This window comes from Globicephala melas, chromosome 20 (assembly GCF_963455315.2).
Source record: "Globicephala melas chromosome 20, mGloMel1.2, whole genome shotgun sequence".
Lineage (NCBI taxonomy): Eukaryota > Metazoa > Chordata > Mammalia > Artiodactyla > Delphinidae > Globicephala > Globicephala melas.
In genome coordinates, this window is record NC_083333.1 from 38253387 (window position 1) to 38271182 (window position 17796).

The window sequence follows — 17796 nt, forward strand, 5'->3', positions numbered from 1 at the left end:
GAGGGGAGCAGTAACACGGACAGCCTGAACCGTCAAACCTCACTGTGCCACTGGAGGGGAGCAGTAACACGGACAGCCTGAACCGTCAAACCTCACTGTGCCACTGGAGGGGAGCAGTAACACGGACAGCCTGAACCGTCAAACCTCACTGTGCCACTGGAGGGGAGCAGTAACACGGACAGCCTGAACCGTCAAACCTCACTGTGCCACTGGAGGGGAGCAGTAACACGGACAGCCTGAACCGTCAAACCTCACTGTGCCACTGGAGGGGAGCAGTAACACGGACAGCCTGAACCGTCAAACCTCACTGTGCCACTGGAGGGGAGCAGTAACACGGACAGCCTGAACCGTCAAACCTCACTGTGCCACTGGAGGGGAGCAGTAACACGGACAGCCTGAACCGTCAAACCTCACTGTGCCACTGGAGGGGAGCAGTAACACGGACAGCCTGAACCGTCAAACCTCACTGTGCCACTGGAGGGGAGCAGTAACACGGACAGCCTGAACCGTCAAACCTCACTGTGCCACTGGAGGGGAGCAGTAACACGGACAGCCTGAACCGTCAAACCTCACTGTGCCACTGGAGGGGAGCAGTAACACGGACAGCCTGAACCGTCAAACCTCACTGTGCCACTGGAGGGGAGCAGTAACACGGACAGCCTGAACCGTCAAACCTCACTGTGCCACTGGAGGGGAGCAGTAACACGGACAGCCTGAACCGTCAAACCTCACTGTGCCACTGGAGGGGAGCAGTAACACGGACAGCCTGAACCGTCAAACCTCACTGTGCCACTGGAGGGGAGCAGTAACACGGACAGCCTGAACCGTCAAACCTCACTGTGCCACTGGAGGGGAGCAGTAACACGGACAGCCTGAACCGTCAAACCTCACTGTGCCACTGGAGGGGAGCAGTAACACGGACAGCCTGAACCGTCAAACCTCACTGTGCCACTGGAGGGGAGCAGTAACACGGACAGCCTGAACCGTCAAACCTCACTGTGCCACTGGAGGGGAGCAGTAACACGGACAGCCTGAACCGTCAAACCTCACTGTGCCACTGGAGGGGAGCAGTAACACGGACAGCCTGAACCGTCAAACCTCACTGTGCCACTGGAGGGGAGCAGTAACACGGACAGCCTGAACCGTCAAACCTCACTGTGCCACTGGAGGGGAGCAGTAACACGGACAGCCTGAACCGTCAAACCTCACTGTGCCACTGGAGGGGAGCAGTAACACGGACAGCCTGAACCGTCAAACCTCACTGTGCCACTGGAGGGGAGCAGTAACACGGACAGCCTGAACCGTCAAACCTCACTGTGCCACTGGAGGGGAGCAGTAACACGGACAGCCTGAACCGTCAAACCTCACTGTGCCACTGGAGGGGAGCAGTAACACGGACAGCCTGAACCGTCAAACCTCACTGTGCCACTGGAGGGGAGCAGTAACACGGACAGCCTGAACCGTCAAACCTCACTGTGCCACTGGAGGGGAGCAGTAACACGGACAGCCTGAACCGTCAAACCTCACTGTGCCACTGGAGGGGAGCAGTAACACGGACAGCCTGAACCGTCAAACCTCACTGTGCCACTGGAGGGGAGCAGTAACACGGACAGCCTGAACCGTCAAACCTCACTGTGCCACTGGAGGGGAGCAGTAACACGGACAGCCTGAACCGTCAAACCTCACTGTGCCACTGGAGGGGAGCAGTAACACGGACAGCCTGAACCGTCAAACCTCACTGTGCCACTGGAGGGGAGCAGTAACACGGACAGCCTGAACCGTCAAACCTCACTGTGCCACTGGAGGGGAGCAGTAACACGGACAGCCTGAACCGTCAAACCTCACTGTGCCACTGGAGGGGAGCAGTAACACGGACAGCCTGAACCGTCAAACCTCACTGTGCCACTGGAGGGGAGCAGTAACACGGACAGCCTGAACCGTCAAACCTCACTGTGCCACTGGAGGGGAGCAGTAACACGGACAGCCTGAACCGTCAAACCTCACTGTGCCACTGGAGGGGAGCAGTAACACGGACAGCCTGAACCGTCAAACCTCACTGTGCCACTGGAGGGGAGCAGTAACACGGACAGCCTGAACCGTCAAACCTCACTGTGCCACTGGAGGGGAGCAGTAACACGGACAGCCTGAACCGTCAAACCTCACTGTGCCACTGGAGGGGAGCAGTAACACGGACAGCCTGAACCGTCAAACCTCACTGTGCCACTGGAGGGGAGCAGTAACACGGACAGCCTGAACCGTCAAACCTCACTGTGCCACTGGAGGGGAGCAGTAACACGGACAGCCTGAACCGTCAAACCTCACTGTGCCACTGGAGGGGAGCAGTAACACGGACAGCCTGAACCGTCAAACCTCACTGTGCCACTGGAGGGGAGCAGTAACACGGACAGCCTGAACCGTCAAACCTCACTGTGCCACTGGAGGGGAGCAGTAACACGGACAGCCTGAACCGTCAAACCTCACTGTGCCACTGGAGGGGAGCAGTAACACGGACAGCCTGAACCGTCAAACCTCACTGTGCCACTGGAGGGGAGCAGTAACACGGACAGCCTGAAGGCCGCTCATGTTTGTTGTTAACACACGTTTTTCTCAACACACCTACTTTCCCAGTCACACAGAAAATAGCAACTGGGCTATCAATGGGTCTCGCGGCACGATGCAACCCACTGCAAAAACGTTCTGTCAGTAACACCCTCTGAAGTCAGCCGTCAAGGTGAGCTGTGGCTCAGTCTCAGCAGGCATCTCTAACTCTGCTACGACCAGTCTCTTCCAGAATCCTTTTATTTTCTGCCTGCCCCACTCCTTTGAGAGTTCATCATAGCTTTTCAAAGAGGTGCCGACCAAACCTGCATACGGTATTCCAGGTGGAATTAAACTATCACTGGGAAGCAAAATGTCAAATTATTTTGCATCTGTGAAGCACGCACTGTCTGAGAGACAAGGGGAAGAGGCTGGGGACGGGCCCACTCCAGACTAAACACTGCCCAGATAAACAAGTCTCCCCATAAAACCTATGTGGGAAGACAGGTCCATGAGCGCACATCCCCACTCACCATGTGCCAACGCCCTGTTTTTCTTTGTAGATTTATACTGGATGATGATGCACTACAAGGACCATTACTTGTTCTCAATATGTGTTACTGTGAAATGATAAGGTCCCTGGACAACAGCCTTTTCTGAACTGCACTGTAAAGACTATCCTCTAAAAACCACCACCAAGGAACAACAGAACTCTCTCGTCCTCCCTCACAAATCCAGCACAGAACCCTCAGCATGGCTGAGGCACATCCCTCGCCCCTGCCCTTGCCTTTGCCTTTGCCTTCGCCTGGGGAAGAAAGCGAATACATACCCAGTTTGGGGACGGGCTGCGTGTCCCAGAACTGGTAGCTTCGCTTGCTAGCCTCCTCCATGGTTTTCGCAGGTCCCTGACCTACTGAAAAGAGTTCAATGGCCTTCTGTATTTCCTGGATCCTCTCTGCTGGCAAAGAGTTCATCTGAACAAGACAAAGTTGGGGAGAGAAAAGGCCCATTATATTAATAAACACTTTTGATTCATTCAAGTCCAAGAGTTAAGGGGGTACAACTCAAAGAAGCGGTGTGGTTCCTGAGAGATCAGCTGTTGAAGTACAAGTGGAGAAGGAGTGGTCGACGACGAGCAGTATGATAGGGAGGTGCTTCCTACAGGGTTTCTCCTCTTCTTAGTCTTACGGTGGTTGACGGCAAAACGTGGCTTAGCGTAAAATTTCAAACAATGCAGAAATGTAAAAACACACAGAAGATAAAAAACCCAACAGTCCCATCCCTCAAATATAATCCTTGTCATCAACAGTCTTAAATTTGGGAGGTAGGGTGAGAAGAGGCAAATATAATTTCAGACTTTTTTGCATGCAAGTTCCAAACACACACACAATTTTCAAAGACTCAAATTGGATCGTACAGTATTATTTTACTGACTGTTCTTCTTCAAACACTATGTCTTAGAGACCATTCCACGCAGTCACATGGACCTGCCCATTCCAACAACTGAGTCCCCTGCGTGCACAGACTACGATATATCTGGCCAACCCCCTACCAATGGCATTTTGGTGATTCTGGTCTTCAGTTTTACAGACAATGCTGCAATGAACTTTCTTCTACATCTATTTTTGCTCACTGAATACGTATTTCTACAGGATAAAGTCTAAGAAAGGAGGCTTGCTGGGTAAAAGGAGATGCATGTTTGAGATTATATATATTGTCAACTTACTCTCTAAAAAGAGAATATCAATCAACCCAGTGAACAGTGTATGGGCGTGTGTTTCTCAAGACCCTCATCATCAGATTTACCAAATCTTAATCTCTGCCAATCTAGGGGAAAAAAAATGTTGCTTTAATTTTCATTTCAAATTTAACCATCTTTTCATATAAAAACCTTGATTTTTTTCTTTGTGAATGGCCTACTCATTTCATTCTCTTAAATTGACTGATTCATGTATTGCAAGTATTTGCCCAGTTTGTTGTTTACCTCTTGACTTTTACAGAGAAGTTTGAAATTTGTCACTTTTTCTTTTATGGCTTCTGGATCTTATGTCCAACTTAAGATTATACAAATACCCATAACTTCTAACACTTCTACTTTCCGACATCTTTTTTTCATCTAAATTGTGAAGGAAAGAGAGAATATAAACCAATATATTTACATTGCTTATTCCTGGGAGGCAGAACTGGAAATGATTTTCATTTTCTTCCTCTTGCTATGTTTTTTTCTAATTTCTTTACTATGTATTCCAACACTCTCATAAAGAGAAAAACAGAACGGCTATACAAATGGTGTTTTGTTGAGATTTTCTAATCTCAAAGTGAACCATTTTGGTAAAGGTTTCAGTTCAAACCACCCTGGAGTCATCCAAACACCCACCCCCAGACAAACAAAGAAACCAACAAGAATCCCTAAAGCCAAAGCATGGGCTTGGGCTAGGATTCCTGACTGAAAGACCTGGGTAAACCACCTCCTCTCGTCTTTAAAATGGGAAGACCCCCACCTACCCTGTAGAGAAATTGAAGGTTGGGGTTAACTTAAACCATGTGCCTGGCAAGAACCTAGCTGGCCAGCATGGTGGTCAATAACGGTAGGATTTTTTTTTTCACAGTGGGTTTGGTATTGAAAATATCAAAAAAATGACTTGAAGCCATATCTCAATAAGGTAGGAGATTCAAGTTGGAGTATGACTTTGGAGGCAAGAAGCAAGGGGCGGGTACACTGGAATGATGAGACTGGACTTCTCGTGAGGCCTGTAAACTGAGGCAATTCTGAAAGAATTATGGGTATGTTTCGAGCTTCCTCCAGGGCCTACTTGGAAGAGGACAGCACTTACCTGAAATAAAAGCTTTTCTTTTTTTAATGTGGCTTTATTTAAGAAACAAAACAATCCTTACCCATACTTCTGGGTTTTGTGTCGGTGTGTCAGTCTCAGAGGTAAGCTCTAGGCCAATGGTTCTCAACTATGGAACTCAGAAATGGGCTCTGTGGGAGTCTCAGTTCTCATTACAATAACTGTAGCATCAACAGAATGCTTGCAATATATAAAGGTCCGCCTTAATAGGAACAGGCCTTTCATTCTCATAGTGGTGGGGACTGAAGACAGAAAAGGCCGAGAACCACTGCTCTAGGCCACAGGGGCGGTCACAAGGGAATCGCTCTGTGGCACGCGGCACAACACCCCATGCAGGTATGCACCTATAAATTCTGAGGGGGCACCAGGCTTGGGAGTCAATGTCTAACGTGCTGTGCCTTTTAAGGTAGGATAGCAGTTTCATCACCTAGGTCGAGGGCAGCAGAGGGCAGCAGAGGGATCCAACTCCTCCCTCTCGAAGTAATACCAGTGGGGACTGTCAATCCACACTGTTCCTATACATTTACCCCAACACCCTCTCATCTGAAAAAGCGACTCTGTCACCAGAAAACAGAGACTCCTTGTTACCTTCACAGGCTGATCCTGGGCTGAATCTGTCTCACTGCCTTTCTCTTTCTTCTTTTTTTGTTTCTTTTTCTTCTTTTTGGCTCCAGTGTCATTGGCTGGACTCAAACCACTGTAAGACAAAGTAAATACTGATGCAGGGTTTTTAAAAAATCATCTGTTTTGAGCTACACTGACAAAGAGCTTTCTGTAGAGCCAGACCCTCCTTAATCAAGCCCGTTGGCTTCAGAAGCAGACCAGAGAGTCCAGGGCCCAGAAGGGGCACTTGGAGGACACTCGCAGACACAGCTCTCCTCTCCACTCCCACCAGAGCCCAGGGAGGGAGCAATGTGCAAAGGATGGCCTATTTGTTTGAAAGGACCTTTTCTGTTCTTGCTTTTATTTTACGCGGTTTATTTTCTTTCATTTTTGGCCGCACCACGTGGCTTGCGGGATCCTAGTTCCCCGCAGGGATCAAACCCGGGCCCACAACAGTGACAGCGTGGAGTCCCAACCACTGGACAGTCAGGGAATTCCAATGGTTATTTTCTTTAGATTGCCAGGTTGCTGGCAGCAAAGGCAAATGATAATTGTTAACAGGGCATTCATACCACCAACACTTCCTTAGAGCCTGGAATTTAAAGGGATGACAGCCCAAAGTGGTCTTCTGGAAACTCTCCCTCGCTTCTGCTCCCACCCTCCTGACGCATTAGGTTTTCTGAGTTGCCCCATCTGGACCTAAAGCACAAAGCAGTACTGGAAAGGGACGAAGGAACAAGGAAAAAGGTAGTTTAATGTGGCTGTGATCTGTGTCCAAAATAGTCAAACGCTCATGAGAAATGCCTAAATCAGGCCTGTAGGACTGAGAACAACCACCAGCCGGCTCAGACTGGGTGATCACCACCAGCAAAACACGGCACTAGGAATCTTGGGAAAACAACAGCAATGAACACCCAGCCACCCCTGCTAAGAGGAGATTTACATGAAACGTGTGTGTCTGTGAACCACAGTAATGGGGATTTCTCATGCTGCTTTCCCTCTGCATGAGTCACCCAATGAAGGCAGCAAAAACAGTTTCTTAGCCACATTTAACAGTTTCCTACAGGCTTTCATTATCGTTTTCTGTATTGTTTCCCAATATTTTTGAGACACAAATCATATATTATACTGTGTTTTGCTAAAATTTTCCATTCATTTGCTCCCAAATGTTTTTTCCCAATTCCTGTTGATTTTAGGATAATAGTTTTGATTCTGGGTTTCCTTCATTTTATTGATGAATTTTAAGGTTCAGCTTGCAGGCTGCTTTCCTAATTACTGGTTTTTTAATAGATTTATGTATGTATGTATGTATGTACTTATGGCTGTGTTGGGTCTCCATTGCTACGTGTGGGCTTTCTCTAGTTGCGGCCAGTGGGGGCTACTCTTCATTGAGGTGCGCGTGCTTCTCATTGCGGTGGCTTCTCTTGTTGCAGAGCACGGGCTCTAGGTGCACGGGCTTCAGTAGTTGTGGCTCACAGGCTCTAGAGGGCAGGCTCAGTAGTTGTGGCGCATGGGCTCTAGAGCACAGGCTCAGTAGTTGTGGCGCACGGGATTAGTTGCTCTGCAGCATGTGGGATCTTCCTGGACCAGGGCTTGAACCCGTGTCCCCCGCATTGGCAGGCAGATTCTTAACCACTGCGCCACCAGGGAAGCCCCCTAATTTACTGTTGTAGTTGGTTTTTGCCATGTCTAAATTGATTTGGGCATTGTCAGACTGGGAGTAATGCCGGACTATTACTCTGCCATCCTCCCTTGAAATCTTCCATTAAAAAGTCTAAATTAGGAGTCAAACACAAGGGTACAGTGAACCCTAATCTGCAGAATCAGCTAAGTGCAGGGTTTTATTTTAGCTGTACAGTCTAGATAATCAATTTTTCAAAGAATTCAAACAGTATAAAACACATTTTGCATACCATATGGTAAGTATCATTTAAGCTTTATTTTATAATTCAGAAAGGCTTCATGGTCTTAAAGTGCCTTGGAGTTATTATGAATATTAATTATCATCTCATAGCACGTGGTACTGTATAGGGAGAAGGCAACGTGCTGCTATTTCCCGTTGCAGAATGTCCTCAGATTTCTCTTGTCCTAGTCTGGTTAGGAGTGCTTGCATCCAGACTTCACAACCTTGCACTTGGACTAAAGTTATCTCCAGCCTTTCCTGGATCTCCCTGACATCACAACTTCTCTGCCTCCTCCTAAACTCTACATAGCAGTGGGACTCACCTCTGGGAAAATGGCTTTCCATGAGTCCCTCCCACGCCTGAAAGCCTACAGTGACAGCAGCTTCTTATTCTGGAAGGTATCAAGCCCCACTTTCCCCTCGGCCCATCACATTCAGTTCCCATCTAGCTCATCCACCCTTACTTCCCCTGCTCGGGAATAACTGTGCCTGCACCCGTGGGGCCAGGCCTCTCACCAGGCCCCTGTTGCAGAAAGACTAAAGTCAGGGAGAGCAAGTAAGGTCCTGACTTTAGTCGAAGTGTAAGGTTCTGACATCCAGATGCAAGTGCACCTCCTAGATACCATATTAATGGGACACACAAGGCAAAACACGGAAGGAAGACCGATAACGTTCAGAGGGGGAATAAGGTAAACACCTTAAAACCAGATGCTCAGCAAAACCCCCAAGGCCATGGCAAAGAATAGGAACCATAAAGCCATTTACAGACTGAAGATAAAGCTTTCCTCTTATTATCTCAATTTTGTTATTATGCACAGGCCTGTTCGCAGCCTATGACAAGCCTGTGTGGTTTTCTGATTCAAGAGACAGTCTCACTTCAGTCTCCGGATTGTATGCAGCATTATAAGGTTTAAAAGCTGGTTGATGGGGACTTCCGTGGTGGCTCAGTGGTTAAGAATCCACCTGCCAATACAGGGGACACGGGTTCGATCCCTGGTCTAGAAAGATCTCACATGCCACAAAGCAACTAAGCCCGTGTGCCACAACTACTGAGCCTGCGTGCTGCAACTACTGAAGCCTGCATGCCTAGAGCCCGTGCTCCACAACAAGAGAAGCCACCGCAATGAGAAGCCCACGCACCACAACGAAGAGTAGCCCCCACTCACCACAACTAGAGAAAGCCTGTGCACAGCAATGAAGACCCAAAGCAGCCAAAAATAAATAAATTTAAAAAAACAAAAAGCTGGTTGATGGTAGGAGACAAAGCAGCATTCCACTGTTGATACAATTTATAAGTCCTTATTCATTTCAGCTTATGGAATGAATTATCTGGTCCCTGTATATGAATTACCATAAGAACTGTTTTTACGGAAAAAAGAATCAGAAAGGTTAAAGTGAAGAACTGCTGCATATTAACAACTGAATACTTACTAAACACAATTTCACATAAGGAAAATAGAAGAAATTACTTCCTCCGACTGTAGACATCTTCACAAATAGGCAAAATCGCTAAAAACGCCCTTCCTGCCTTTGCTCTTGCAATTCAGTGGAGCCACTTCCGTGTAGCCATCTCTTTCTGGACCCCATTTTTGTGGACAGACCCTGGGTAGAACTCTTGTTCTGTTTTATGCATTATTAATAAAAGTGCCCAGCAAACTCCAAGACCCAAACTAAAACCAAAGAGCTACTTTCATTTTCCTTGGATTGGCTTGAATTTGCACATGCAGCTACTGAGCAACGATCCTGTCTCAATTTGTACATCAAGAATACGGAGACACCTGAAGAACAAAGGAAAGTTTAAAAAAAGTCACTGTCACTGAGCTACCAGGTATTGAGCCATATTCATGAGAACACTATGAGCTCACCATGGTTTGCCAGTCAACAACCCAAACAGGAAGACAACTGACTCGGAGAAGAGACTTCCAAGGAGCACAGTAGGGCTAGCTCTCCAGGTGATTATAATACCTTTAATTATCCGTAAGAAACCAAGCTCAGAGGCCTTGAGAGCAGGTCTTTAGGAAGCCAATACCATTTCACAGGATGGCTTCAATCTGGATTTGGGAAGAACCAAACCAAACGACCCCATGGAAGCTAGGCTGGTCCTTCTCAAAAGAATTTGGCTTCATTTTTAAAGGGACCTGGAGTCCATACCCACTGGGTGAGTATCCCTGGGCATGCTGGGACTCTGCAAATTAAAACAGAAATCTCTCAGAGATCTCTCTAAACCTGCCAGTCACCTTAACATACTTCAAAGGGACTGGCCAAAACGTTGGAATACAGCAAATCAAAGTCTAACTTCGGTTCATTTGGTTCCAAAATAATGAGCAGAGAATTAGTGAAACTTGCCCCCTTTTTTGGGGGGGGTTGCCTGCAGTGGAAAGGGAGATGGGAATTCACATAAAAATTTTGAAATGTACATTCTAAAGTTGATCAACTCAAGTCACTAACGACCAACCTAGTGAATATGGGATGAATGAGCAGAATGACAAACCAGGAACAGAGAAGTAAAGTAATCAAGAAATGTCATTTTTAAATGAAGGTCAAAATATTCTAAGTTCAAACATATAAGAAATCCTATGGATGCTCTGGTATAAAGTCGGGGCTGGGGACTTCCCTGGTGGCGCACTGGTTAAGAATCTGCCTGCCAGTGCAGGGACACGGGTTCGAGCCCTGGTCCAGGAAGATCCCACATGCCGCAGAGTAACTAAGCCCGTGTGCCACAACTACTGAGCCTGCGCTCTAGAGCCCGCGAGCCACAACTACTGAGCCTGCATGCCACAACTACTGAAGCCTGCGCGCCTAGAGCCTGTGCTCTGCAACAAGAGAAGCCACCGCGATGAGAAGCCTGCGCACTGCAACGAACAGCAGCCCCCCGCTCGCCGCAACTAGAGAAAGCCTGTGTGCAGCGATGAAGACGCAACGCTGCCAAAAATAAAATGTAAATAAATAAATAATAAAATAAAGTCAGGGCTGGGGGAGGAGATGGAAAATGAACTTCAGTACTTATTTCTAGAAATAGAATGCAGCACCAGAGTGTGTGCTGGTGGGAGGGAAGGGCAAGCTGACAGAGAGCAGCTCGAGCTGCCAACCTCCAGATAACAGCAGCAGCGCAGGTCCATGACACAGGCCTCCTCTTAATCCGACTGATAACAAAATCCACTCAAAGGTGCGTGGCTGAGGGACAGAAGTTGTTTTCCTGGGAGCTAAACCACCAGAGCTGGAAGGAATCTCAGGGCCATCTGGCTTAACCTGTTGTTTACAGAAGAGGAAACCAAGGCCCAGGGACGCGAGTCATCAACTAACCAACTAGTACCCAGGGACAAGTCACCAATCTAACTACTTGGCCCATTCCTCCCCAAACACTGAAGTCTCATTCCCTGTGAGAATTTATCTGAGAACCTTCGAAAGCCCTAAAACAAATTCTTGCGTATCACAGGAGCAGACAGTAAAGGCAATGAGGAGAGGGAGCCGTGTTTTATCCAGAAAGCCTCCCTGACTCCTCCAGCTCTCATTCTCATTGATGTCCATCTGTTTTAAGATTATGATCTCCCACACAATTTAATACTTTATATATATAATGTGTTGCTGCCTGGCTTCTCAATGAGATAAAAATTTTCCTGGTATAGGGACCATATCTTTCACAGCTGTTTCCCACAGCATCCCTAGTTATGCTGAGCACACAGTTGACAGTTCAACAAATATGTGCCTGACTGATGCTTTCCAGGCATAACAGACTAAAATAAAACCCTGAAAAGCTAGAACCCAAAAGAGGGTCAGCAAAACATCTTTAGCAATGTTTCCATAGGACAGCTGTGTTAACATTCTATGAAAGCACAGGCGATGCTGTGCTCTTTTGAGCCACTGTTTGAGATTTTAAATTATCAAATTTATTATTAAATTATCAACTTTCTTATTCATTGTCTTCTCCCTCCTTAGGAACTGTTCTATTTCTATAAGAGTTAAAACAAAAAAGCTCCACTTTAACGACTTCAAACGGTTCCAATGTCTTAAACACAGACCATGGTTTAGTTTTTTGTTTGTTTGTTTGTGGTACGCGGGCCTCTCACTGTTGTGGCCTCTCCCGTTGCGGAGCACAGGCTCCGGACACGCAAGCTCAGCGGCCATGGCTCACGGGCCCAGCCGCTCCGCGGCATGTGGGATCTTCCCGGATCGGGGCACGAACCCGTGTCCCCTGAATCGGCAGGCTGACTCTCAACCACTGCGCCACCAGGGAAGCCCCATGGTTTACTTTTAATTATGAGATCAAAAGAAAAAAAGAGTTCAGAAAATAAAATTCACGACTTTTGGTTACCTGTTTTCTACCCCTAAAATCTGGAAGTTAACTTTTTAGGCTAAAATTCAAAATTTCCAGAGAAACTTAATAAATCCTAGCCTCTAACATCTTTTTGATTCTACTTGTAGACATCAGGAAATCCTTCTGCAAATCAAATTTTTTTGGCCATGCCAGTGGCTTGCAGGATCTTAGTTCCTGGACCAGGGACTGAACCCGGGGTCACAGCAGTGAAAGCACCAAGTCCTAACCACTGGACCGCCAGGGAACTCCCCTTCTGCAAATCAATTTATTCATGAGGTATGATTTACCAGCAATCCTATCGGTACAGTATTCAGAAGGCCCAAAGCCAGGTGAATGCAATGGCATTTACAAGGGGGCCCAGATAGAAACTACATGGCATGAATCTGTATCAGCTGCCGGTCCTCGTGCTGAGACTGCAGGATCCCTTAATGCAATCCCCCAAACTTTGCAAACTCCCACCAATCAGTTATTCTTATAAAAAGCTGCTAGTGAGTCCTAAATTACTGTAAAAATAAAAACACTCTACTACTGCCATCAAGGTACCCAGGAGGCCTGTGAAAAGAACAGCAGTTTGTGGCAAGGATTACTGCTTTTACTGCCACCCTCTGCCCTCCCGGGGATGGTTAGCCAGAATGTTGAGCGTGCACAAGCCAATTCCTGTCATGAAGGAAAATTGGTTTTTACGGGTCACAAAAGCTCTGATACACTAAGTAGTTTACAGTGGGAACGAGACAGAAATGTAAATTCTACATACTCTGGGTTGGTTTGGTGAGCTAGACTGTAACCTGGCAACTCCTAGGTCAAGTCAAATGCGGTTCAGAGACCATTTTCAGTAATTTTCAGAGCAGTGACTCAATGCTGGCAGCGATTTCACACACTGGAATGAACTCTGAAAAAGATACCAGTCTATCAAGGACGGTTTAAAGGGGCCAGTCACCTCCATCGCCAACGGGCTCCCTAGTTTGGGAAAGTCCGTGGGTTATTGAATGCATCCAAAGACAGGACTCACACTGCTGGCAAAGTGAGGAGGAAGGAGTCAATGTAGGAGGGAAAAGAAATCCAGCAAGTTCAGAGTGGATCCTCCTGGGTGTCAAAGGGAGAGGTGGATTTGCAAATCCCAAGCCTCATTACAAAAGCTAAATCAGTCTTTATAAGGGAAGTCTACATGAGATAATCCATGTAAAGGGCTTAGCACAGTGCCCAGCACATAGTAATGCTAGCAACAGAGAACATTTATTGAACACTTAACAACAGTGAATCCTCCTTAGCTCCCTCTCGAAGAAAGCAGCAGTAGAAAAAATTCTGAAGCAAGTACCGACCCTGTTGAAGAATATTAGTTTCGTTTTGTTTTGTGCTCTCAAGAGAGAACATAGTGTTTGTGTGCCTTAAATGCAACAATCACAAGAGCGCCGTCCTTGGGGAACTGGAAGAGAGGCTTGCAGGGCAGAGATTTCAGATAAAAGGTTAAAAGGAAGAGCTAAAGCAGCATCCTCCTAAAGTTACTAAATTTATGGTCCCAAAACTTATGGACTCTGCGGGGAAAGGGTTAATGGCAGACTTAGTAAAGCTGGGAAATTTTAGAGCGAGCACATTAAACAATGTGAAAAATCAGCAAAACTGGTTTGCCATGAACAGCAGTCTCCCTGAAATAGGCTCTCATTTACTTTTCATTTCTTCTGCTCTCCAGTCCCTTCTCTCTGAAGCAGCTCTTGATTAGTTTCTTTTTAATTGCCACTTAATTGGGAAATAAAATTAGAACACTTATTTGATATCAGTGATGAGGTCTCTCTTTTCATTTCTGCTTTGATCTAGTTTTGAAAAACCAAAAGCTGAAGAGAGAAATTAAGAAAAAGGAACTAAAAAGATTTCTTCTTCTAAGAGCCAGATACAGCTATAAGCCGTCAAATAAATGTGGAAAGAGCCACTCTTGGAGAATCTGAAGAATAAAACAGAAGCAAGTAAGGATAGCTTTATGGAATTCCATTCAAAAAGACCTTTCTTTTCTCTTAAGTTTCTTCATAAAGGATAGTATCTCATGATTAGGAAGTGAAGAAAACTTTTAAGAACCCATATTAACCTGTCCCCATGGAGTAAGAGAACAGAATGGGAAACAGACATCCCTTATCAAAGCATTCTTGATCCATGGCTTCCCAGCATCTCAGTGCTATCGATGACACTGCAGAATAAATTCTAGGAACGAATCCTACAAACAAAATAGTCTAAAAGTTTTCCCTTTCCAAAACACCCAGATAAACTTTACTTGTTTGTTATCGCACAATTAAAATCTACTGCCAGCTGATAAGATTTATTCTTTAGCGATAAGTTTCTCACTAAAAACAAACAAGAAGCAGAAACTAACACAACACTGTAAAGCAACTATACTCCAATAAAAAAAAAAATTTTTTTTTAATTTTAAAAAGGGGAAAAACCAAACAAGCAAATTAAACCCATAGGTGAATCATGACCTGCAGGGAGATACAGCATAAAGATGATCTTAGTCTGACTCTCCACTCAATTGCTCACGGTAACTTATGCCAGGCAAGTTACTGGGGAGGGGGGAGGGGTGGAACGCTACCCCTCTTTCTTTCCTCTGTTGAGTGGATTTAAAAAAAAAATAGCAGATAGAAAAACTGCAGGCAGATACATACACACACACACACCTATATACTATATGTGCACACATGTGCACATGTATGCTTATATGTATACGTAAAATTTATACTCACCAAATATTTAATTATGGAAGAAACACATGACTAAAAAAATCAAGAACTAAACTTCTACACAAAGAAGGGATGTAAGAACTAGCAGAACTGTATTTCCTATTATTCCAGTACATGAACGCATTTCACTTCATTAGTGTAAAGCACTGAGCCCATCCTGAAAGGCCCAAGAGAACCAGGGTTAGTTTGAACTATCATTAACTTTTATTGCATACTGTCTTTTAGAACTGTTAGCATGAAAAGGAGATATTCCCCTTCAATTCTTTTATCACTTTTGAAAACATTTAAACTAATATTAAGTAAAGGCAAGAAAAATTTCAAGAAGCCAAAAAACAGTGGAAAACTACCACGAAAAATTGAAGGATCCTTGATATCTGTGGATTATTTCACTAAAACTGTAGTAAGGCTTACGAGACTTATTTGCGAAAAGGAAGTGTACGTGTAAGAAAATATGACATCCTTCCTTCCCCTCAGTGAGGAGAAATGAAGCTCCACTAACACTGGGCTACGAACTTCAACATTTGTCATTCATTCATCCAGCAAACACTCATTAACACCCACTAACTGCCAGGCATCTCAAAGACAGGATCCCTGTGCTGAGACCTCACAGTAGGTAAGACATGGACTGGACATGAATGTTATTTAACTACTGTCATGATAAAAGCTACAAAAAAAATATAGTATGTGATGGGGGGGCAAGCTGGGGGAAGGAGAACAGGGAAGATTTGAAGAATAAAAGGAAAGGGGAAGGCTGCTTCAGATATTATGTCATTTAATCTTTACAACTGGAGGCTAACTAACTTTCCCAAGGTCACAGGACTATTAAGTGTCAGAACCAGGCTTTGAACTCAGGTTTGAATGATTCCAAAGTCTATGCTTTTCCCATCATACCACACAGCTTCTTCCCAAAACTGTCTCCTCTGACAACTGATGGAAAAATGTTGACTCCATCCCAGATTCTAAGTGTCAGAACTAGACCCTGTCCTCCAGGCTGGGTCCTCTGTTTTTCACCTGCCACCTCCAAACTTATTTATACAGATATCTAGATTCGGGTTGCTAAAAAACTGAATTTGTTCACCCAGACCATAACCATGTACAACAACAACACACCTCCAAAGGTTTTTTTTTAGGTTACCACTTTGTTGTACTTTAAATAAAACACAGAACTTTCCGTCAAACAGTCTTGCAAAGTGATTCATAGACTATAAACCAATTAACGAGCTACAGACACTGGTTAAGGCGACAGTTTAGCATTGAAAACTAAAAGCAACTACACACACAGCAAAGATGAAGCCATACTTTCACTTCTGAAACGAATTTCAAATTCAAGAACTCTCACATGACTGGAATCTCTACTCAGAAGGGCTGCACTTTCCCTCCTTCCTGTTCCTACTTCCTCTTTCTCAGCTCTTCCTTTCTCAGGAATCTCACACTTCCAAACAAGGCGTTCATTACATGAGATCTGTGTGCAAAAGAACACAGTCCTATAAAAACCAAATTTGACAAGCTTCCTTTTCCCCTACATTCTTCTTGTGGTTTTTAAAGCTGATTGAAGAACATAAAGCTAGATCTTTTAACCTAAGATTTCATCACAAGCCACTTATAAACCACTTAAATAATCCTTTGTTCTCCCGCTGCCTTAAGGTAGCAGAATTTCTCTTTAAAGTTTATCCAAAGGTCTCAACCTTCTACTTTTTCCTCCAGAACTACCACCAACCGATACAGCAAACGACAGGATGGCTATGAAAATCAGACTACCAAAGACTCAGCCAAAGTTATACATCCAAAACAGCCTCTCATGACTTTCCGTTAGAAAACACATATGTAAATATAGACAGGGAGAGCAAGCGTCAGCGCCAGCCACTGTTAACAATATGGAGAAAGAGAAATGATAGGGTGTGGCTTGCAAGACTGAACACTGATTTGAAAGCTCAACACTCAAACGCCTGATGCATTTATTCTACCCGAGGAACAGTTACCAGTAGGCAAGACCCTCAAGTACAGGAGATGCAGTATTAAACCCACTTCCAAACACTGTCCAAGGAAGCACCATCACTCAATTTCTAGAAGCGCCAGGCTACTTCGCAAAGTTAACAGAGCAAAGATACTGGAAGACCTAATTATGTGCTGTTCAGGAAACTTATGGATTATTTGGAGCAACAGACACGGTATACATCCAAACATTATCATACAGTAATTACGCAGGGTTTATAAGGTGAGTTTATATCCTGGGATTCTCTAGTAGTGATATTTTACAACATAATTATGGTTGGTATAGCCTGATGAATTTCCTCATTGAAGGTGAACTGCAGTGAAACGTTTTATTATTCGTTTACTGCTAATCACGTTGTTCACACACCTTATAAGAAACGTTCCTTTCGAACTGCACTGTTAGATTGACCTGTGTTGTGCCACTGAAGACCATCGTCCAACATGCTCTTTTCCTCGGACGCGCCTGAGCCACACGAGTGGAACATTACACAGAAGAACTTTTATATAATAAAAGTATTGAATGTCTCTGGGTCTTAATATACTAACCACCCACCCCTGATAAATGACAAAGACAGCAACGAATCGCCAGGCAGGATTCCAATGTCTCAGCCAATAAGAAGGTGGGGGTGGGGATACACTAAGCTCCCGATGACTTCCCCGCACCCCAGAGACCCAGGTTGTGGGGGACTGGATAGGAATTGGACTCCGAGGATCTTGTTACCCCCGGTTGTAGCTGTTGTCCTCCTCGTTCTCGCAATCGCTGCAATGCTCATGGCCGTTTCCGTTCCCTTCCATCATCTGCGGCAGCGGAGGTACCGGCGGCTTCACTGCTGTATCACTCTCGTCCGCCATCTTGAGTTGCGAGAGCCG

General features: G+C 45.4%; 1 protein-coding gene across 1 annotated transcript in view; it reads right to left on the reverse strand.

Annotated features, from left to right (window-relative positions):
• Positions 1-17796, reverse strand: part of NMT1 (N-myristoyltransferase 1) — a 37464-nt gene extending 19668 nt beyond the window's left edge. The window contains exons 1-3 of the mRNA XM_030848911.3: positions 17648-17796; positions 5979-6087; positions 3368-3512 (exon numbers count right to left, since the gene is read on the reverse strand). Of these exons, the coding sequence (XP_030704771.1) occupies positions 3368-3512; positions 5979-6087; positions 17648-17778 (385 nt within the window). The 5' untranslated portion in view covers positions 17779-17796. The remainder of the gene's footprint in view (positions 1-3367; positions 3513-5978; positions 6088-17647) is intronic.